General features: G+C 53.0%; 1 protein-coding gene across 1 annotated transcript in view; it reads right to left on the bottom strand.

Moving 5' to 3' along the window:
* Positions 1–22,579, bottom strand: part of KSR2 (kinase suppressor of ras 2) — an 81,674-nt gene that overhangs the window by 30,364 nt on the left and 28,731 nt on the right. Inside the window, exons 5-10 of the mRNA XM_075718744.1 lie at positions 19,776–19,957; positions 10,200–10,269; positions 9,412–9,495; positions 6,888–6,961; positions 5,205–5,323; positions 2,405–2,573 (exon numbers count right to left, since the gene is read on the bottom strand). Of these exons, the coding sequence (XP_075574859.1) occupies positions 2,405–2,573; positions 5,205–5,323; positions 6,888–6,961; positions 9,412–9,495; positions 10,200–10,269; positions 19,776–19,957 (698 nt within the window). The remainder of the gene's footprint in view (positions 1–2,404; positions 2,574–5,204; positions 5,324–6,887; positions 6,962–9,411; positions 9,496–10,199; positions 10,270–19,775; positions 19,958–22,579) is intronic.

Here is a 22,579-nt window from a genome sequence, read left to right as displayed (position 1 = left end):
GCAAAACCCAAGGGCTGATTTAACTCACACAGGCAGGCAGGTCATGGGTATGAAGCAAGACAGAGCTGCTGAGTCCACCAAAGGTTGGCACCAGCTCAGAAGGCACCTTTTCCTTAACCTTCAAGACCCCAAAGACCGTCCCTCAGCTTCTCGTCTCCAGCTTCAAGACCCCAAAGACCGACCTCAGCTCTGCAGCAGGACCTGAGCACCCCTGAGCCAAGATCAAAGGAGACTCGAAGGTAATTCTGGCAGAAAAAGGTCACTGTGTTGCAATCTCCAAGCTCAAATCCTAATCCTCAAGATGACCATCTTGATGAGATGAACCATGGAGAACTTCCCGCCTGGGAAGATGAAAGCACAGTAAGTCCTGCTTTGTGTCAGACCAGCTCCCATTCGCCACAGGGCTCTGCTCATCACAGGCATGAAAGCAGGGAGCAACCACCCCCCCCGAGCTGCTGGGGTCTGATCCTGCCCAGCTCCATCCTGGACGACTGGGCAAGCGTGCCAGAGGCTCCCTACGCTGGCTCAGCTGCAGCGGCAGTGACAGCATGTCCGGGTCCCCATAAGGAGAGGTTGGTGCCCACTATGGGAGTTACTTCTGTGGTTTCTGCTTTAAACAACATAAAATAACATCTCAAAAGACCTGCAGGGAGGTCTCTGCTCCAGAAGTGATGCATGACAGGGTCACCCAACACTGGATGCTCTGTCCCTTCCCCCAGACCCAAGCAGGGTCCAGGGCTTGCCCAGTAAATGGTTTGAGGATGTTAATAGCTGCAAGCTCAGCTATCATGCTGCCGAGATGTCAGGATGCTTTGGCTCTGGCTGGACCACCACAAACTCTGTTATACCGGCATGGAAACCCATGCTGTGCTCTCAGGTTTGCAGGCACACTGTGGACTATCGTCCCAGCACTTGAAGGCTCGAGGGCTGTGACTGGTGAAATCCCAACCTGGAGAGCAGGAGCCAAACCCCTCCTTGATGGACAGGTCATGCCACTCCTTGGGGTGCTCAGTGGTTCCTTGCAGCTCCTCCACTGTCTTCCTCACGCCCCTCCAGCATCTTGCCTGAGCTCCAGCGAGAGAGACTTGTGCACGGCCACAGCCTCTCAGGGCACACAAGGACCTGTGTTGTTTGGTCAGTGGGTTATTTTTTTTCCCCAGCTTTTGGAAATGTTTGTTATTGTGGCAATGGACCTGCCAGTCAAATCCCTTCTTGCGTCCCTCCTCCTCGTCCTCCTCCTCCTCCTCTCTAGCTGAAGGCTTGTCAAGACAGAAAGGAGGAATCACCACGGTGCAGCAGGATCAGCAGAGCATGAAGGTGCTGTCTGGTTCCTCTGGAGAAGCAGTTCCGACCCTTCATCCTACCTGGACCAGTTCGTTAACTCTGGGGTTTTGGGGATGTGGTGGTAACCCCAGCCTCCTGGCTGCTGCCCCATCAAAGAGGCTCGAGGCCACAGATCAAACAGGAGTCACCATCCCTAGGCCAGCCAGGAGTGTTTCAGGATCTCAGAGATGGGTCGGGGCCATGGCTCCCCCTCCTCTCCCCTCACCATGCCCTTGCTGGGAGCAGCTGGAGAGGCAGGCAGGTGACTGAGGACAGTTGAGCCCCTCCACGCTGCCAGGAGTGATGCTGAGCCATTCCCCTCCAGGAAAGGACCTTCCCTGGAGCAGCAAAACTGCCCCAAGGACATCCTGAAGGCAGCCACACTGGGGCAAGCATTGGTATGTCCTCAGGCCAGGAGGTGCTCTTTGGCCATTTAATGTAAATCCTGTGTCCTGCAGCCACCATGACCAAATTACCTCTTCCATCCTCCCTGAAGAGACTGAGCTCCAGGAGCAGATGGATGCCAGGTACAAGACTCAGTGGGCAAGCTATGTCAGACACCCCCAGCATCAGCTACTCCCCACTATCACCCCACACACACTGCCAGCAAGCTTTTTGGAGGCCCATCACCCCAAAGACACAGTGAAGTCAACCCAAGTTACCCTTATAGAGGGGTAAGACCTTGTTTCCCATTTGCTGTTGAGGCAATGCAGCAGGCACACACCACAGAGAAGTCATGCCTGGAAAGGTTTTTGTAGCCTCAAGCGCAGCAGGTTGCCCACAGAGATTGTGCTGGCTCCATCCTTGGAGGTTTTCAAAACCAAACTGGATCAAGCCTTGAGCTCTGACCCTGCTTTGAGCAGGAGGTGGGACTAGAAACTCCCAAGTTCCTTCCCAACCTGAATTATCTTAAATTCATCTTTGCTGCTCATTTCTGCTTCTAATTTTTCCCCATCCCAGTGTAAGTCCAGGCAGGCAAGCAGATAGGGCAGATCCTTACCCTGAGGACACCCCGGGGCACAAGCCCTTCTCATCGGGCAGATGTGGAGGTAGGCAGCCCATGGGGAACCCAGCATGGTACCTGGCAAGTTGAACTGCTTCTGCTGGCGTGGGCACTGCGGGGAGGGGTGCAGGGGGGACGGGGGCGTCGCGCTGGGTGGCAGTGGTGGGGCTGGTGAGGAGGGTGTGGAGGAGGTGGTGGAGGAAGGGTTGCTGCTGGAGTCTGGCTGGTAGGGCACCGGGATGTGGTCCTGCAGCACACAGGGAAGGAGAGAAGAGAGGAGCCAGTGAGAGCAGTGCCGGCCAGTACCACCCCAAGGTGCTCCAGTGCAGAAGACCCTGGGTGACAAATGCGAGCTACACAGGTCATCCCAGTCCCCTGTTTCCAGAAGCCCTAGAAAACAACCAGAGCCCCATCCTGGCCTTTCCAAAGCTGTTTGTATTCACAGTTTGCACTGAGGCCATTTCACACCAGAAACAGGGCTCCTCTCTCACCCCCTCTATGCTACGCACCAATGGCTGAGTGCTCCTCAAATCCTGATGGCTCTGCAGAGCCATGGCCACCAAGACCAGAGTTGGGGGCTGCATCCCTGAGGCTTGGTCCTTAGAGACATCAAGGATCTGGCAGCTTCTGCTGACCTTCTTTGAGCCAAAATCCAGTGCCTTACTTGGAGCAGGGGGCTGAGCTGAGGCAAATTTGAAAGGATCAGCCAACGCATCCCAAGACATCCCTTGGCCTTCGTTGACTCTTTCTAATCAAAGCAAGGACAACAGCTTTGGGTGTACCTCTCTGGGGCACACTGCAATGGGTGAGGAAGGGCCATCTGGGAGCAAATGAGGAGGAGAACCTGCCTGGATAAGGAAAATTGAGGCCAGAATTTCCCACCTTGCTCATGACCTTGCTGCCCAGCTTGGAGACAAGTAACAAGGTCTGTGCTTCAGCAGCACTAAGCACTCCCATTTCCAGACAGGTGCACCCATTGCAAGATCCCTCCAAGGTTAGAAAATCTACATGACCCTCCCCCAGCAGGTAATTTTGTCCAAATTGATTAATTTTTAAATGAGCTGGGCTTTCCAGGAAACCCACATACATTTTATATAGACCATCCTGACATGCACGACAATCTTGGCTAGGTAAATTATTTTTTAAACCAACGCTGAAGGCCACTAACAATAAGATTTCAATGGTGTTCACAGAGAACAGGGTATTGCTAAAGAAATGCTTTAGAAACATCAAAGTAAGAAGGGGCCCCTGTTGCATAAAGCACATTGATAGAGGAAACATTAACCAGAATGGGAGTGCTCAGGTCAAAGCCAAATATATATATACACACACACACTGTGCATCATCATTCTCTGGTTAGAGCTAGGAAATGTGAAAGGACTGCATGGCAGAGGCAGAAGGAGAAACAGGGCTGATGCCCTTCGAGCCCAAAGCCTTTATCAGTGAGCTGAGTCACTTCTCTGGTGCCCTCTAGTAAAGTGAAACAAATCACTGGAAGGATGGGCACTAAAAAGGAAAATGCATCTCTTTCTTTTGAATTCCTGCAATTGCTCTCCAGCCTCAAAAAGCCATTTGCACCACCCCATAACAACAACAACAGAGCAGATCATTACACTAAGGATCTCCTAAGAGCTTTAGGTTTAAAAACTGCATCCAGAAGAGCATCATCCAGTACCCAGCCTTTGCTGAGAGCCAGGAGATGCTGACATCTGGGAGGAGCTGGGGTGTCCTGCCAGGCTTTGGGAAGCCAGGGTTTTGACGACCTGTTCCCCATCACACTGAGGATTTCCCTCGCTTTGAGCACTTCCAGCCTGCAAATACCTCACCCTGCGCTACCTCCAGCCGCCTGTGAGAAATTTTCCACTGAAGGCAACAGGCTCTAAATTTCATCAAAAATAACCCCATACTGGTTGTATGTATTAACCCCTATTAACACAGGGCAGAAGCAAGCAAGCCAGGTGCATTGTCAGGTCTGGCTTGACCAGCTTTGCCAGGGACACAATCAAATTCTGGGCTTGTTTTATTCATCACAATAAATTTATTATTTGCAGAAGTCTCAGGTAGTAACAGAAACCTCAAACCACCTCAAATTCAGCTTAGATCTGGAGACTGAGAGGCCACAATGGAGCAGGACTGGTGGGACACAGCCTATTTTGAAAGCCCTGATCCTATTTTATTTTTAAAAGAAATAACCTCAGTGAGTGCAACCCACACCAGGAAACCCAAGGGGTGAGGGGTTCACAGCTCCACTCACAGCAAGGCTCATCCTGCCTCAACACCAAACTCACCCTTGCTCCACTCCTTCAATTAGCACCAGTCCATGGGATTGTTATTTTAATTTAAGCCCCTGAGCAGGTTTCTAAGCAGCTCCTACCCATGCCCTGACACACACATTAGTTCCTAGCGGTGGATGTGCCTGGGAACCCACAGAGCCACCTGCAAGGCTTGATCCTGGCAGATGGCTGAGGGGCTGGGAGATGCCTCATCCTGGGGACAACCATCCAGTCCCCTCTTGCCCCATATGTAAGGTCAGGGCACAGCCCCTTTTGCTCTTAAATTCCTTCTTCTAGAAATTACTCTCTGAGCTGTTCTCCCACCCAGCAAACGGGATCGATGCTCCGGGGAAGGACGTGCCCTGGGCAAGTTGCTCTGCCTCATGCAAAGAGCATCCCCGCTGGGAGAGCCAAGGCAAATGGGGTGGCTCAATCAACCCAACTCAGGTTGCATTTGAAAATGCCACTGGCTTTGGCACCCTCGTCTGCAAGAAGAGCAGTAAAGAACCAAGAAAATCTGCTGGTATTTCAGTGGTGGAGGCCTGGGTCCCCTCTGGCAGAGGGTGGGCACAGAGGGGGTGTTCAGGGCTGGGGAAGCAGCTCACCTTGTTGAGTTTGTTGGTTTTGGGGAGCGTCTGGCTGACGTGCAGGTCTGAATACCTGGGGGGTTTCCGCAAGGGGTTGTTGATATCACAGGGCACTGACTCTGTCCGGACTAACCTTGCTGGATTAAGAAGGGAGAGAGGGGAAGAGGGGATGGAGAGGAGGGGGAGAGAGATTGAGAGACATCAAAGCTTCGAAGGAGCATTTGGGGTCACCCTGCACTTGCAAACCGTTCTTGAATTGCTCTCCAAAGCAATGCCCCGTGGCACCTCCAGCCGCTCGGCTCCTGCCCCAGGAAGGCAGCCAGCCTTCACGCTCCCCCTAGCACCCAAGCTACAGACAAAACCCCCCCAGGATGTGGGGGGCTTAAAGCCCCCCGTGGTGGAATGCAAACTGCACCCTTCTCCCCTCACCGAGAAGCTGCAGTTCAGGGAGGCTCAGCAGCCACCATGGCCACGCCAAAAGCCGGGGGGTCTGCCAGCATCGGGAGGAGGCACCATCCTCTTCTCACCACAGCTTTTCAGGGTGGTGGGAAGGAGGCGACTCAGAGCATCCTGCTCTCAGCAGGGAGATTTTGGGGGGGGAAAGCCAGCCTGCAGCCCAGGGGACTTGGGAATGGGCCGGATGCAGGGCAAGGCATTTAAGATCTTTTGGGGGGGCTATTTCACTGATGCTGAGGCCACCTCAAAGCCACACTGCTCCATGCTCCCATGCTAAAACACACAACGGGCAGCTCCAGCTCTAGCAACATCACAGACCACAGCCATAAACCCCAATTTCTGCCCATTCTGGGAGCCCACCTTCCCCCAGCAGCGCAGCATGCTGCTTTCCCTGCCTCTTGGTCAGGGTTTGCAGCAGCTCAGAGCATGATGGGGGGGCGGTCTTCAGCCCCTTCCACCCAAATTTGCTGCAAGCAAGGGCATGGGGGCTGGAGTGGAGGCTGCAAAATTGCCCCCCTCTGAGTCACAGCAGCCCCACTCGCCTTGCAAGGTGCCACCAGAGCAATGCATTTCCCCGCAATTAAACCAATGAGTGTGGTTTTAGTGGTATTTAATAGACAGTAACGGCCTGAAGAGCTCAAAATTCAAAGCAGTGGTAATTGGAAACGTTTCCCTTAGGCAGTTGCAGTCCTCTGGCTGTCGGGGAGCACTTGGCCAAAATCTGGAAGAAAAGAAGTGGGAAGCAACGCCCGTCGTCCTGCTGCAAAGTTCTCCCTTCTCTGCGGATTTTAGGACGGGCTCTCCCGGAGGAGAGCGGGATAAGGCAGCTCCAAAAGCACCATGAGCATCTGCAGGGGCACGGCCGCATCCCCGTTGCGGGGACCCCCATGCACCGACAGCACCGCGGGAGATTTCGGGTCCCACACGTCCACCCTAAGCTCTCGACGGTAGCAAAAGGCTAAAACCTGTTGCACTTACCCCGTGCGGTGGGGAATCTGAAAAGAAAAGGAGGCAGGGGAAGGGTGGGTGGAAGTGGTTTGCAATGCAAATCTGCCTCGCCCCGAACGGCTCGTCTCCCTACAAGCGGAAAAAACGGTGGGTAAAATTTTCACAGAGCGCCCAAGCGGTTCGGGAGCCTCTGTCCCGCCGGCCGTCAGCGAGCGTCGGGCTCCCGAATCGCCCGGGGGGCTTTTGAAAGTTTTACCTGGTGGCAATATCCACGGAGGCAGAAGGGGGAAGAAAGACCCTTACCTCCACGGTGGATGATCAGCAGGTGACACGGAGGGGCCTCTTTGGTGCATTTGTTGTGGCACTTGAGCCTAGCGGGGAACAAAGAAAAAGGTGTGAGAAGCGAAGGTGAAGGGGATGCAAAGCATCACGGTACGGCCAAAGGGATGCAGCTCAGAGAAGGGAGCTTTGCTGCAGACCGGGGACCCTTTCTCCACCCAGAAGGATGAGTTGATGTAGTATTTTGGTTGTACACAGCCCCTGGGTGCTCACTGCCTGAGCGGTCCCATGGGCAAACCCTCCCAGATCCCTGTGGTCCTGCAGCTTGCATTCGGGAAGACTCGCTATTCCCAAGCTGCCCGCCCTGGGTTTTGGGTACAGGGATAAGAAGCAGTATGGGATGCACATCATTAGAGCATCAGGGCTGGAGGCTGGGAGGACGCAGTGGCTGCATGCCCTTGGCAAATGAGAGGCATGGCGGGTGCATCTGCCCCAATGGAGGTGCGCAGGAACCCCCAAACCAGCCCTGCCTCGGGGGGGCTGCCCAGTTTCCCCCTTTCTCTGCCACCTACAGGGGTCCAGGCACGCACCAGCCAGCTCCAGGATGCCCAAAATGGTCATTTCTGCCAGCCTCAGCTGAAATAAAAGGAGCAGAGACCTACGCTCAGGGGAAAGCCGTTTCCGCTTGACCACCGTCCAGCGCTAACGCTGCTTTATGCTTAATTAAATTCAGGGGCAGCAGAGGGGAAGGAAGTGGCTGCCCCGGCCCCCTTCGGCTCCCGATGAATCTCTGCCATTGTGCCCTCCCTCCTAGCTTTATTACCAGGACATTTAACAAAAATAATGAGAGCATTTATGGCTATGTTGAATACTCTGCAGAGCTTTGCCTGGTTTCGCAGAGCCAGGGCAGGAGTCTATGGAGGGCTTCACCCCCGGGTCATGCATATAGGCAGAAGCAGGCTCCCACTGCCCCAATACGCTCCCGTTCATTCTTAATTAGGGATGGAAAAGAGTCCCTAGCTCACACTCTGCCGCGGCGGCCCTGGAAGAGCAGGGAGAGCCACAGGGGAAAAGGCAAAAAGGAGGAAAGGATTTAAAAAAACAACAGTAAAGGATGAAAAAAAAAGACGGCAGCTACAAGTCAATGATCTGGGTAATGAAAATTCAGGAGCCGTGCGTGTTAGCTTTTATTACAAAGCTGTTCCTAGAGGGAAAGGCAGAGATTAATTCAGTATTTGAGGCTTGGAGGGGTTTGGGGTCTGTTCGTTTGTTTTAGCTCCTTGTTCCCCTCCTGTTTCTGGGGAAAGCAGCACCGGAACCAGGTGGCTACGGCAAAGCCGGTGAACCTAAATCCTTTGCGTTCACCCTAACTTTTTACAACTGGCAAATGTGTTTGCTCTTTTCTGAGCAACTACAGGCAGCAGGGCCAACACAGAGTCAGAGCCGCAGCATCGCAGGGGCAGGTCCCAGCATCCCTCCTCCCCCGCAGGAACTGGCCCAGGGCAGGCATAGCAGGCAGGGCTTGCAGGCAGCGAAGCCTCCAGTTTCTTGAACATTGAATGCAATAGGAATCACTACTTTAAAATATATATATTTGATAAGATCACTTCCAGAAAACCTCCACCAACTGCAGAGCAACCAGGCATTTCTTGTCAAGGTTTAAATCCCAATTTGCTAACTCATCAGCATTTAATCAACGGCAACAGCGATCATTATCACTTCATAGCTCCAGCTAACTCAGTTACCTGCAGACAATCGGCATATTCCCAGCACCCATCCCTAGAAAAGGCAATCGTGTCTCCAGAAGCAGCTTTACTAAGTGCTGATGGCTGCATGATACTGTGTAAGAGATGGGCTACACCAGATTTAAAGCAGTATAAGTGGCCCCAGCCTCTGCCTTGCTATCTTTTTCCAGTCCTGCCCAATTTTACAGCCAGCATAGTTCCTCTCCTTTACATCGCAGTTTAGTTGCGTTTTGAGGTGGGTTGGCTCCTCAGTGCCACAACATTGGCAGGAAACAGAGCCACAAGACTTTTGCTGATGCAAAAAGTAGAGGATACAGCCCAAGGCTGTGGGCAAAATCCATCCAACACCCGGAGCTACCCCGCAGGCAGGCGATGCTCTCGTCCAAGCTGCTCTCAACCCCCGGTACAGTGTATCCATCCCCCCATTCCCCTGCAAATCATTCTGCACGTAACCCTATAACATGGGTATCTAAAGCCAGGCCAAAGATGGCAGTAAGTGGGGAGGCTGTCAGGATCTGACTCAGAGCTCTGGCGCAAGCAGAGCTGAGGTCTGGCGGGCAGCACCCTCCCCAAGGACCCCGCTCCCATCCCAGGCATGCAGACCCAACCTCAGCCCCATTTTGGGGTATTCTTCACCCAATTTCATGTCTCATTAACACTTCCTGCAAGGATGAGCCGGTGAGAGGCTGGTTGGTCTCCCCATGCCCAAGCCGCTGCTCAGCTCCAGGAGTAAAACCCTAATTATCCCCCTTGCAACATTAAGGAGTGACACAAACAGCTCCAGCGCCATGACATACTTGCAGTTTTTGCATTTTAAGCCAAACAACATTCCTTTCCCGCAGACGGTGCAGGTCTGAGACATCCAGTACTTGGTGGAAAACCTACAGAGAGAAACACAGAGAGTGGCCAGGGGCAGACAAAGCTGTGCTGTTCCATCTGTGCTTCTGCAGAAACATCTCCCAGGCTGTGGTTATCTACTGAGCCCCAATTTATCCTTTCTTTGCTGCCCTCAAACACTGCTGCAGGTTTTGAGGCATCTTTCTAGGGATGCCAGAACACAAGTCTGAGCCCCCCTTTGGTTATGCAGAAGGGCATAGCCTGCTCCAAAGGGGTCCAAGCCTGCCAGGATGGGCATTAGCCCCTGGCTCGCTGCAGCTCCCCAGCTTTGCCCACCGCAGGCTGCAGCCAGAGCCCCCAAAACACCTCCCTGCCCTGGGGACCCAAGTTTCCAGCCCATCAGAGAAGCGGCTGCCCCATCGAAGAGCAGCACTGAGGGTATTTCTAGTCCTTCTCCTTCTTGTGGTAGATATGGAAGGGCAATAATCTGGAGGTGCGAAATTTGCTGAAGGTTGGCAGGGTCATGGATTACACACAGCTTTTATTGATAGCTATTTAAATAAAGCCTTATCTAAACCAAATCTGAACTGAAGTGGAATTTAAATGGGCTTCTAGGACAGCGCAGCCCAGCATGGGAAACATGAGGAATAGCCCTGAGCCCCCCGCCCCAGGCCAGAGATGGAAAGAGAGATGCTCATCCCCTGGCATTGGGGGGGATTCACCAAGTGCTGCGGCAGGCTTGGCATACCTGTGTTTTATCGAGTTTCCTAGATCTCGACGGGGGATCTGCGGGGACCAGCGAGGCACTGACAGCGTATCTGCAGTGAGAGGAGAGACAGGGAAAACCATCAGGTGGTAATAAATGCAAGAGCAAGGGTTCAAGCTTTGGGGGAGAGAAGCAAAGGATGCACACAAAAAATAGGGTTTGCCTGATATTTCCCCTTAGAGGTGTGCCACTGGACTCCCTTTCTGGAAAGCAAGAGGCCTCCGGCTTTGTGCTTGGGTCTGCGGGGAACCAGGATCTCCTGTCCCACCATAACAGTCCCCAGCACCCAGTTTGGGCCAGGGAGAGAGGTGGCAGGTGGTGCACCCATCTACACAAAGAGCAGTATTGCAAAGCTGTCAGAGCCACATCGTGACGTCCAAATAAGAAAGGGAAAACGAAGCCGAAACGGCAACTGCATCATTATTAATAAGACATCATGTCTTGCGGTTGTGGCTGAACAAAGAGCCAAGTGTCAGCTGCTTGGAAGGCAATTTAACTCATATTCAAATAGAAGAGCAAAGTAAAAAGCAGCCTTGGCACTCTCCTTCTAAGGGAAAAGGAGAGAGAAAGGGTAACAGCACCTTGGCTGGGTAAGGAAAAAAGAGATAAGTTCATTAGTGCCGGCTGGAGCGGGCAGGTAATTAACAGCACGGCCATGCTGGTGCTGTGCTTGGACTCCACGTCCACCTTCAGCCTCAGCAAGGGCAGAGACCCTCCTTCTGCCGGCTGCCCCGGCCACAGCAGAGGTCCTTCCGTGCGGGATGCTCAGCCCCAGGGAGAGGATCTGTGCCAGGGATTCAAAAGCTGGATTTTCAATAAGGGATTCAAGAGGTTTCCCGGGCACAAGCAACCAGGCCCAGCACAACACAAGCTGAGCTACGGCACGGAGCCGAGCAGCAGACCCCAGCTGCGAGCCTGGCCGTTTGCTCAGTATGCCAGCAAATCCCTTGCTAAATACGCTTTCAATATTATCCCTCTGAGCAGGGAGAACCACTGTTTGCTTTAATATCCCATTTTAATATAGCGGGTGGCAGAGTGTTTTAATTGCGCTCTCTTTCTGAAGGTTACATTTACATGCCGCTTCCTGTGCAAGGCGCTGTTAAAAGTCTTGGGAGCATCCTAAAACGCATCCAATCTCCAGTACCTCCCACCAGCAGCTGCTCCAGCTCCTTCTCTTACTCCACCACCTCAGTACTGATCACCCCTCGGGCAAAGCCAGCAATTAAGATCTTGAAGGACTACAAAGTCAATTAAGGTTATTGCTGCCCCCAGCCCCAGGTTGGCTGTTTTACACAAGCACCATGCCAATATTTTTGACCCACGCTTCTCACCAGCCCTTGAGATAACCCACCCCAGGCTCCTGGACTGGCATCCCTCCCACTACCCAATATCTGCAACCTCCCAGGTATGTCCATAAGCCCCCGAGATGATGCTCTAAAGAGTGGGACCACTCCACATACAAGCACTATTCCTCCCTAAACATCATTTTCTCATCAGTAAATCACACTACGCAAGTAAGTTCCCCCCTGCCTCAACACCAGTCCTTGATGAACTAGACACACAGGCAAGAACAGCTCCTCTCCCAGAATTAAATTACAACCTCCGCTTTATCAGCCACAATTTATTTCCACTAACTTTCAGCTGGCCTCAATTAAATCCTGCCGTCCCGGGGAGGGGGAGAGGGGACATAGACAAAGACGGCTGAGACTTTTAATTACTTTCTAAATGTGCTCACTGCAACAATGTATTAAAGTGTATCAGGGATTTTAACCTCCCAACAAAAATGAGATCTACGTGATTCACAGCTAATTATGTTCATTAGAGGGAGCGATACATGAAGGATCGCGACATTTAACAATAGACCTGCCGCTTGCAGGAGGGAAAACAAGCAAAGCAGGGCAGGAGGGCAGGGGAAGGCACCCCACTGCTGCAAGGAACAGCCCCAATGGTTTGGGGGGCTTTGAAGCTAATTAGTGATTCTCTCCTTTAAGCTGTGCATATGAGTTGCTCGCCTGGAGGAAAAGCTGTTTCTCCCCATGCAACATTAAATCAGTGTGATGCCCAAAGGGAAGGTGGAGATGCAGCAGCATCCCCCCAGCACAGGATGAATATTCTCATAAAAAACACAAAATTGCCACAATTACAGGTAATTGCAAGAAAAAAAACCCTCGTGGCCACAGGAGTGTGTCTCGCTGCTGGGGGAGTGGGAAGGGGATGGTGGGCTTTGTCATAGGGAGCCGGCGATGGAGAAGTGCCACACCAGAGGTGCTGCAGCTGCCCCAATGGCACAAGTTGACCCTCATGAGCTTTGAAGCGTGACAGCCGGCTGCCCGCCTCCCTCCATCCTTCTGCTGCTGGCAGCTCACCGACCTGCGCTAATGACCCTGAGCTGCCCCGCAACGATTGATGTCTCCTGACCTCATGTCAGTCATTGCTTAAACGTTTATCACCAGCAACCTCATCTACGGTTTGAAAATCAGAGCTCTTTTAGCCATAATTCCCCTCACACAAGTGTGTGAAGGTAGTTTTAGGATTTCTTTTTTTTCCCCCCTCTCCTCCTCTGAGATGGTAATGGGCACAGGCGTAATTTCCCAGGGAATGATGCAGCTGGTACCCACTGAGCAGCCCAGTGGGGATCCCCCAGCTGAGCACCCACCCCTTTGCTGCCTCCCCCATCACCCGGCTCCCCAATGTCATGACACTGCCCAATGCCACCCAGTACATCAGTCCTTGCAGAGCGGCATGGACCCTGCAGCCAGGCACCTGAGGCTGGGGGATGCCACCCTCCACCTGAACACCCCAAAACCTCCATGCTTTCCCTCACCACAGCATCACGCCAGCAAAGGTCACAGCTCCTGCTCTGCACGGCACAGCTTATCCTTGAGTCAACAGCCCACACTTGATGGGGATCAGATGTGCTGGGAGGAGAGCAGGGAAGGGGGAAAACTGCCCAGGCAGAGGGTGACAGCCGCCTCCGGTGCGTCTCTGACAGCCGACACAGGAGAAGAGCCCTGTCGCCCGGCTCCCAGTGGTGACAGGCAGCTGTGACAGCCACCACACTGGTCCCTGAGTGGCACCCGCATGCCTCTGAGGTGACAGAGACCTGTGATGCTGCCTCAGCTGTGACGCCCTCCTCACCTCCGCTGCCATCCGGACAGCTCCCTGGCACCTTTCGGCTGCTGGTGCGGATGTTTCCTCCTTGCTCGCCAGCCAGGAGGTGGAATGCCTGGGCATCTTATGCATGGAGAATAGCAGCCAGAGCTCCGCTATTTAACTTATTTTGGGTTTCCACCCTCCTTGGGGGCAGATCAGGAGGGCAGTGATGCCCTCAGCAAGCCCCAGCACCCTCACCAAATGCATCACCTGGGGCTGGCAGCCATGCTGAACCACACCGATGGGGAACATGTTTTGGCATGATAACCCCCTTATTCATCTCCTGGCACCTTTCTGGATGCCCAGGGAACTGGTGTGAATGTGTTATCCATCACGGTGACAGCCTGATAAACAAGCCCTCCCCCTCCTGCTACAATAAACAGCACCGGGTGATGTTCGCATTATAAATGGGATGGATAAAATCGATGGAAGTGAACTTGGAAAGCATCCCGGGATGAATCACCATGAAGCTGAGGAACGGCCAGAAGACTTTACACTTGTCTGTAGACATCCAACAGACCCACATCTAACCTGGGCAGCCACCAAAACACTCCCAGCTCTGGCCCCAGGGCGGTTGAGTCCCCTGGGGAGATTATGGGGAGACACCAGGGTGCAGCCTCCTCCCAAAACAGTTCAACAACCACCGGGAAGACAACAATGACAAGTCCAGCATCAGGCATATCTCTACCACCCCACCCACAGGCAGAAACTCCAACCCAGGACCATATCATGATGGTGGTGGGGGATACTGGCAGAGGTTACTGCCTGCATAGCCCCAGCTGAGGAGCCAAGCACACTGGCGGGCTGCTCTGCAGAAAAGGGTGCACCTGAGGGTGCAAAGTCCCTCCATGAGACACCTCGGTCCTCACTCTGGCTGGTTTTAGGGCCAAAATAGGATCCAAGAGATCCTTGAAGAGCTCAGCTGCAGCAGCAAAGGAGCTGCAACAATGCTCAGAGCAGCAGCACCAGCAGCTTTCCCCCTGCAATACAAAATCCATGCAAGATTCAAGCTAAAAAGGGGATCGACCTGCTGCTTCCATTGGCGGACATAGCAAGTATTCTGCAATCACAGCCAGGTCCAAACCCAGCGACATCCCTGTGGTGTCCCTGCTGCGGGTGGAAGGATGATCCAGTGGGTCGAAACAAAACGTCAGCCCTTGCCAAGGGGATCATCCAAAGCAGCCAAACAAGGCAGAGCTATTCTTATAGCATCTCTCTAGTAAGAAAACAGAATCACTTTATAATCCTGGCAGTTTCTCTTTGCAGCCTGACAATCCTATTTATACAGCCAAAATGTCACGTTCAGTCTCTTCACTGGCTTAAATACTCGCATTGTGATTTTTTTCCCCCCAATTCAGAGTCTTGCGGGGTCAATTGGGCTTACCCAGACAAAGCTGCATTCTTCGGCTCTGCACAGCACTGCTGGTGTAGGAAACCCTCTGGTGCCTCACTGCTGGCTGGAGCGGCCCAATGGTGAGGCTGCCAGCTGTGGCCAGATGTGGGCTGCAGGAAGCTCCCAGCCAGGCTGCCAACATCGCTGTGGAGTGCTTGTACCACGGCTTGTACTGACAGCAGGGCAGGTTCAGGGAGGAGAAAACCACTGATGGTCACAAAGAAATTATGTCCCACTTGGGAAGTCCCCTGCTGGAGGTGGTTTGGGCTGGGACGGTGTTAAGGAGAAGTCTCTTCCCACAAAACCACCCCCAGCATCAGGGACGGGATGCTTGCAGAGAAGGGCCATGGTCTGAATGGCACTGACTGCTTGCACGTGTCCCACAGCACCTTCGATGCCAGCATCATGCTCTTGGGTCCTGCCTGGTCCTTTCCAGCAGAAAGGCTGGATTTAGGACTCCTGGATTCCCAACACAGGGCTTGATCCACTGGACATTATATTGAATCCCCCTCCACCAGCCACACCTACCCAATGCCAGCCCCTCAGAGGGCTCTTTCACAGATGATCAGGGGCTGAGGAAGCACAAAGAGCTCTGGTGTCATCTCAGCACTTGCTGCTTGCTTGGCCATCGCTGCTTGTCCACCCAAGCCCCAGGTAGGAACAGCCAGGCTGCTTCCTGGGGCAGAAGGTCAGCACCATAAACTGCAAAGTCCTTGGTCACAAAGCCAAGAGGAAAAGCCATAACTGGGATCCAGGAGAAGTGACCCACTAGGGACACAGCCAGAGCAGCACCAAAGGCAACTGTGGATGCAACGGAGCGGACATACAGGACTGGGCTGATGCACCCAGCTGGGAGCCAAGGAAAGGGGAGATGGGCATCACTGGAGACCGCATTTAAACAGCCACAGTCAGGTCTCCAGGGACAACACAAAGGCTTTGAGGGGTCACTGCTCATAACTCCACATACCAGGGGATGCTCCATGGCTCTTGTCTTGCTCCCAGGTCACAGAAAGATCTTCTCTGCTGTGCACTGTGGGAAGGTGTTCAGCAGCATCCCTGCATGAAGAGACCTCACACACAGCTTCAGTTTGTGGGCTGCTGGGGACAGACGATGGGTTTCTCTCTCCTGGTACACACAAGGTCTTGGGTTGGGTTGCGCGGGCTGCTCCTTTCCTTCTGCAGGGTTGGACACCAGCTGGAGGAACGGCAGCAGCAAGGACGTTCCCCGCACAGCTACGTGCCCAAGGTGCTCATTTTTTTTGTTGTAGCACAGTAAAGTCACACGCAGCCTTTTCTGTCCTTCCTTCCACCCCCTTTTTTTTTTAAATAGTCCAGGATGGAAATGACATTGTTGGCCCATCCTGAAGACCACTGAGCAGGTGACCTGATCTGGATGCACACAGTGACAGTGCTCTGGCTGGCCTTGCAGCAGGGAGAGGACAGGCAGAGGGCACAGCCTGGGAGCAATGCCAGCTGCCTTCAGGACACCCAGGTAACGGAGACACAAACATGACCTGCTAGACATAAGCCTTTACAATAAAAAGAAGATCCAACCTGATTTCTGGGTGCTTGTAGCCAAGTCTTAGGGTGTTGAGTCCTAAATCCTATTTCAAAGTAACAACAGGTCTCTGATGGTCACTTGTTCACCAGGAGTGACCAGATGCACCAAGAGAGGGTCCTGGATGAAGCCAGACAAACCATCTTCTGTCCCTCAGCCATAGGGCTGGGCTATTTCAGGGGCAAGTTAGAGTTCAAGGGCACCCCAAAAGTCTTACTTCCCCACTTCTGCTTCCCCTCCAAGGGCTGCTAAGGAAAAATTTCAATTCAAAACCAAAATTCATGGGGACCTTGACCCTGCATGAAGGGGACTTTGCCCCTCCAGCAAGATTTGTGCTGCAGAAGAAAGAGGCTCCTTCTGCAGCTCACTGCCAGTCCTTGAGCTGTTGCCTCATGTCTGTGAAAATCTGTTCCCATCAGGGCAAATCGGCTGTTAAAAATAAGAGAGAAGCATCAAAACCTGCATCCGATCAGGACCAGAGATGACACAGATGGGAGCATGCTCCTGCCACAAGCAGCAAGATGCGCTAGCTGTTGAAAAGAGATCATTGAGACAGCCAGGGAGAGAGGGGTCTCACCAAGGGCTCACCAGGCTCCTCTCCCGCATCTCAATCCAACAACAACATTTTTTTTGTTTCAGTGCTTAGGGAAGTAATTCCACATCAATCCAGAGCATACCAGGTGCTGTCATGCTGATCCCACAAGAGAAAAAGGAAAGAGGCATTTTCCTTTTTAAAAGCTTAGGTACCCATGGTCATAGGGATGAGATATTGTGGAGAACTTGGCTGCCAAACCACATCTGTGCCTCAAGGATGAGGATGGGAACAGGGAGGTCCTTGGGATGTGGGGTGAGCATGAGGCACTGGCTCACACCCGTGGTGAGCCCCACGGAGCTCATCCAGTAGCACATGGGAAACCCATTGCACTTAAAAGGCAATGAGAAATAGTGGCACCCCAGGAGATAGGGCGAGGTGCGACTCCCAAACCATGACCAGCGCTTCTCATAGGACTTACAAGTCCTGGTACTTTGGACCAGCGAGAACAGCAGCAAGATGAGAGCAGGGGACCTGAGGACACATGAAGTACCACATGCCAGACCTGGGGGAAGCCACCCAGGTCCCCTAACAGCAACACTGTGGATGGGGAAAGCTGCAGCGATATCTACTCCTCCCCACAAATAAACACGCCTCTGCACCGTTTGGCATAACTCATCTTCTCCCCACAACGTAATGAACCCTGGCATCAAGCTCCATTAAACCCCATCTCTCTCTCCCCGCAGGGCCATGCTCAGCCCCTGGCTGCTACGTGCAGGATACAGCTGCTCTTCCCACAGGGTCGCAAACTGGAAAGCAAATGGGGAAGCAGAGAGAAACTCAGGATACAGCTCGAGGACAAGGCCACCAGTACAGAAACAATATAGAAACACAAGAGAGCTGGAAAAACTACAATCTAGTGGGATTTTTTTGCCTTGCATCAAATTTTCCCTGCAGGTCCCTAGGATTGAGGGTTGCTGAGTACATGGATGCTGATCCTGCAAGGACCAAATGGTTTTGCTGATGCTAAAACCTCTCAACAGGGATCAACCGGCTCATGCAACCAAGCCCCTCTCTCCACGGCTCACATCTAGCCCAGAAAACAAACATTCACAGCAGCCAAGAAAGTTGGAGGGCCGAGGAAAATGAGAAGAGACACCTCTCCAGCAGCGTTAGTCACTTGATAGCCCATCACTTCTCATTGCATCACGTTCCTGCGATGCCACATTACATCAGGTTATCACACCATGGGATGTAATCCAACACTGATGCGTGAGGAAACCTAATGCAAGAAGACACAGCGGGGGTTTGCTGAGAATGGGTTTTATTTCTTGGTTTCTGGTCTGCTAGTCCCCATCGTTCTGGGCTGCAAGTTGGACTCAGCCGATGCCGCAGGGGAAATAGCAGTGCAAAAATACCCCTTGCTCCAGGCAAATCTGCTGGCTGTGCCAGTGAGATTCAGGTAGTTGGACATCTCTAGAAATAACATTCCCTGCCTACAGAGCTCCTGCCAGGTTGCACTGTCCCCAAAGCCAAAGAAAGGGGAGCAAAAGGATGCCAGAAATGGCTTGATGATTCTTCAGTGATCCCAAGCAGCAGCTGACTGGCATAAAAAAAAAAAAAAAAAAGAAAGAAAAAAACCACAAGGTTTTTGCCTTGCAGAGGGCTGGGAGAGTCATGACTGTGGGGATGCAAGCAGCGCGAAGGAGCTGCCCCATCACACCGGCACCCAGCACCTGCAAACATGTGCTCAGGGCAGCCAGTGAAGCTGTCCCAGTGCTGCTTCCCACCCTGGTAAGAAGTACGTCAAGGAGAAAAACCTGCCAGTGCTTGGGGGGGCTGCATGGGCTGGGAGGGGTGTTGCCTGTAAACCCCTTCTTCAGCCAAGAGCTGAGCAGTAAGAACAACTGGAAGAGCCCAAAATGAGCCAGAAAGACCACATTTTGGAAAAGCAAACAAGGAAAAAGTCTGGGGAGGGGAACATGGCAGAAAACCACCCTCAATACTGAGTTGGAGGAAGTTTTTAGCTGAGCAACAAGAGGCAAGGGGAGCTCGCCCTCCCCACAACCACTCTCGGCATGCAAATCACACCCAGCAGCTGCCACGCATTTTCTGGGAGGGTTTTGTTTAGGCTGAGAGCCACGCCTGGCTTGTAAAAGCTTCAGTTCTTGCAGAATTAATTGGGCCACCGGTCCGAGACCAGGAAATAAGGGTCAGGCTGTTTCTCCCTGGCCAGAAGCAACGCCCTGGATGATCTTGTCAACCCAAACCCACCCACTGAGTCCCACCACCAGCATCTCATGGAAGAGGGCAAACCATCCTGGGCAGACCCGCAGGCAGGATCAGGGCTGACTGCCGGGATCAAGCTCTGTGGCGTTTCCACCAGACCTGTCTGCATCAGGGCCAGCTTCACCCGAGAGTCCACGTTGGCTCAAAACCCTGCAAGCAGGAGAGGTCTGAAAAGCAGCCTCCTTGCACGAAGGTAAAACCACGGCTGGATTTACAAAGGAGTCCTTGGAAAAATCACTCTCAAGTGACAGCCAGCCAGTGGCACCAACCCAGACAGCACAGAAAGGCTCATGGCTTTTCCAAATGACAGTAGCCACCCTCCTGCACCCATGTTATTGCGATAGGGGAGCATATGTTTTCACATAAATCAATATTCAATATGACGGTGGTTTTGTATATATACAGACATATATAATCAAGTTTCCAGGCTTGTATTTGCCCAGAAGCACCCATATATCTCTAAACTGATGCGAGGCACCTGCACGAGGGCTGTGCTCACTGCGCAACACTTGACCAATGTCCTCCAGACCATCGGTGCACAGGCGGACACCCCGAGTTTCCCACGGTCACATCCTCTGCTTGGCATCAACCATCACCCACCCTATGGAAGGGGGACCTGAGGGGGCCACTTACTTGCTGAGAAGGTGGCTTCAGTGTGGACAGGAGGGGTGGAGGGGAGGAAAGGTGGGTACCCCACGAAGAAGGAGCGCAGGGAGCGCTCAGAGAGGAGTGGGGAGCGCTGCGCAGGGATGTTCTCGCAGCTTCCCACGCTGTTGTGGATCTTGAGGTTCAAGGGCTTGTTCTTCTTCTTGACTCTGGAAGGAAGAAGGAGGAGGAAAAAGGAGAGAAAAGTGAAGGGCAAGAAATCAGGGGGGGATTTGCTCACAGGAGGGGAGGAGGGAGCAATGCACCAAGGGACTGGTGGCACCCATAGGATGGCTGTTCGCCAGGAAGATGCTGCGCCACTCCGTGAGCTTATGTGATAACTGGATCCTACAAGAACTTTCAATCCCTCTCCATCATCAAAAAAAAAAGGCAATTTTCATTAAGGAACACATTGCAATCGAGAGCTCTTCCTCCTGCAAAACCTGGCTGAAAAGGATCAGTTGGGCCAAAAGCCCTGTCACCCCCAGCCTTGCTGGCCTTATCGCAACCCTAAAACCACCCGCTGCCCACCAGCCCTCCGCAGGGCTGCATCACCCCTCAGTGCCCCAATCCACGAGATTTCCAACACAAACCTGCCTGCATGGACCTCGCTGATGGTTAAAAGGCGTGCTTGAAGTAATGCCCAAGTCCTTGAACATCTTCACGCAAGACCCCAGGTAACTGCCTTGTCCTATTTGGGGCCAGGAGGGCTGGATGTGCTGCTGTGCCCATCATGGCTCCTCTTTATACCAGCTCAGAGGCTGCCAGCATGGGGTAAGGGCTTGGTCTTCGAGGCAGCCATCACACAGAGCTCACCCACATCCCAAAACACGGGCCGTTACTACCAGCTCTGCTTCAAATGGGAGAAACTGAGGCATGGGGGATTATGGAGCAGATCCGGACTGCTTTCTACAGCACCTAAAATGGACTTCGGCACTTGCAGTGCTGCTAAGCTTGAGAGATGCTGCTGTCTGTGCATCATGGCAGTGCTGGTCCTGGCTCCTTCCCAGTGGGAGCAAGGCACTGCACCCAGACCACCAGCACTCTGCAGCACTCGGCACCTGCTCCAATTTTAATGTCATTTAATGTCACCTACATCCATTTTAGGGCCCAAGCAGGGGAAATGAGTACAACTGAGGGGTGAACTGCAGCAGAGCATGTCACCCAAGGCTAACGCTGTGAGTGACCCCAACAGAAACCTGGGGAACAGCTCACCAAGGCACAGGACCATGGTGTAGACAACCCTAAGCACTGGGAAAGGTTCATCAGGAAGAAAATGCTGTAGAGCAGGGTTTTACAAGACACCCACACCTCACTTATCAGTCCATTTTTCCACCTGCCTTGTGCTGTGACAAGGACCGGCCATCGCTTTGGTGGCTCAGATGGGCACAAAGCAGCACACAAACCTGAATGATTTGCAATGCAGACTGACACTGACAGCTCACAGGGGTCAGGCTGCAGGTTTCCAGCATTGCTAAGCCTTGCTGGCTCAGCCGCTCCTTCAGTTCCTGGTTATATTGTTAGAATTAGGCAAAAAAACAATGGGGGAGCGGAGACGGAGGCAAGGGAATCGCAGCACCTCTGAGACAGCAGCAGCTGAGCCCATCCTGCTGCAGCCCAGGAGGGAAACCCAGAGCATCTGGCCCCAAAACCAAACCAGAGCTGTGCAGTGCCATGCAGTGCCATGCAATGCCGCGAGCCCTGTTACAGCGGAAATCAGGAGAATATAAACCCAGGCACTGCACTCTCTCAAAACTTTCCTCTTTGTGTCCAACAGCTGCTTTCCTGCAAACACCTATATACTTATTCACAGACAGCGGGTCCTGCTCTGCTGCCATCACTCCAGTAATGTCAACCAGAGATGCACCCAAGCTCAGACACCCGCTCCTGCCCGCAGGCGAGCCATCCTCCCCAGGGCCACGCACCTCCCACTGCCCCAGGTCCCAGCAAAGCCCAGGGGCATCTGGGCCTGCCAGTCAATAGGAAATGACAGTGCTGCACTTGCCAGCCCACTTTAGCAGAAGAAAATTAAACTACCCTCTAATAAGCTAATTGTTTCCTCGCACAGGAAAAGCTGCTGCTGCCTTAAGGGTGGCTGTAATGGCTTCTTTGGGTGTGCTGGGCTCGAGGATGGGGCGGGTGATTGCCTCCAGCCAGGGCCAGCAGCACAACCCTCCTGGCTTGGAGCCCATGGGGGTCTGATGCACCGGCAGCCCTGCAGGCGATGCCCTGCCAGGGGACCTGAGCTGCCCCTGACCCTAAACCCTCCTTAAAGCAAATCTGCAAAGCACCAAGGCAAGAAGCAGCCTGGTGTCCCCCAGAGCTTGTCCAGCCCCTCCATTGTTGTTGCTTGATCCCAACCCAACCCAGCAGCACAACTACAAGTTCTCCGCCGAAGCCCCCGGCACAGCTTCCCCCGGCATGGGCATGGCCCCAGCTCCCCACAAGCTCAGCCACGGCACTCAGCCCAAAGCACTTCCTGCAACGCAGTGATTAGCCACTAATCTCATTTTTTTCCAACCATAAATCAGTTCCAGACCAAATATTTACCGTGAGCATCATTTCCTCGCCAAGCAGGGCTGGTGACAGCTCTCATTATTAGAAAGGATGAGTGATTTTGGACAGAGAGAGATTTTTCTCTCTCCCAGTTTCTTCAGAAAAAATAAATAAATAAATAAATAAATAAATAAATACACACAAACACCATGATCCAACTGGGTGACTGGCAAGGGTTGGCTGCCTGTCTCGCTGTGGCCTTGACCCCTTTCCCTGTCCCGAAAGAGGGGGAGCCG

This window comes from Pelecanus crispus, chromosome 11, assembly GCF_030463565.1.
Source record: "Pelecanus crispus isolate bPelCri1 chromosome 11, bPelCri1.pri, whole genome shotgun sequence".
In the NCBI taxonomy this organism is placed as follows: Eukaryota; Metazoa; Chordata; class Aves; order Pelecaniformes; family Pelecanidae; genus Pelecanus; species Pelecanus crispus.
The sequence above is the reverse complement of the archived record's forward strand: the minus strand, read 5'-3'. Positions and strand labels throughout refer to the sequence as shown.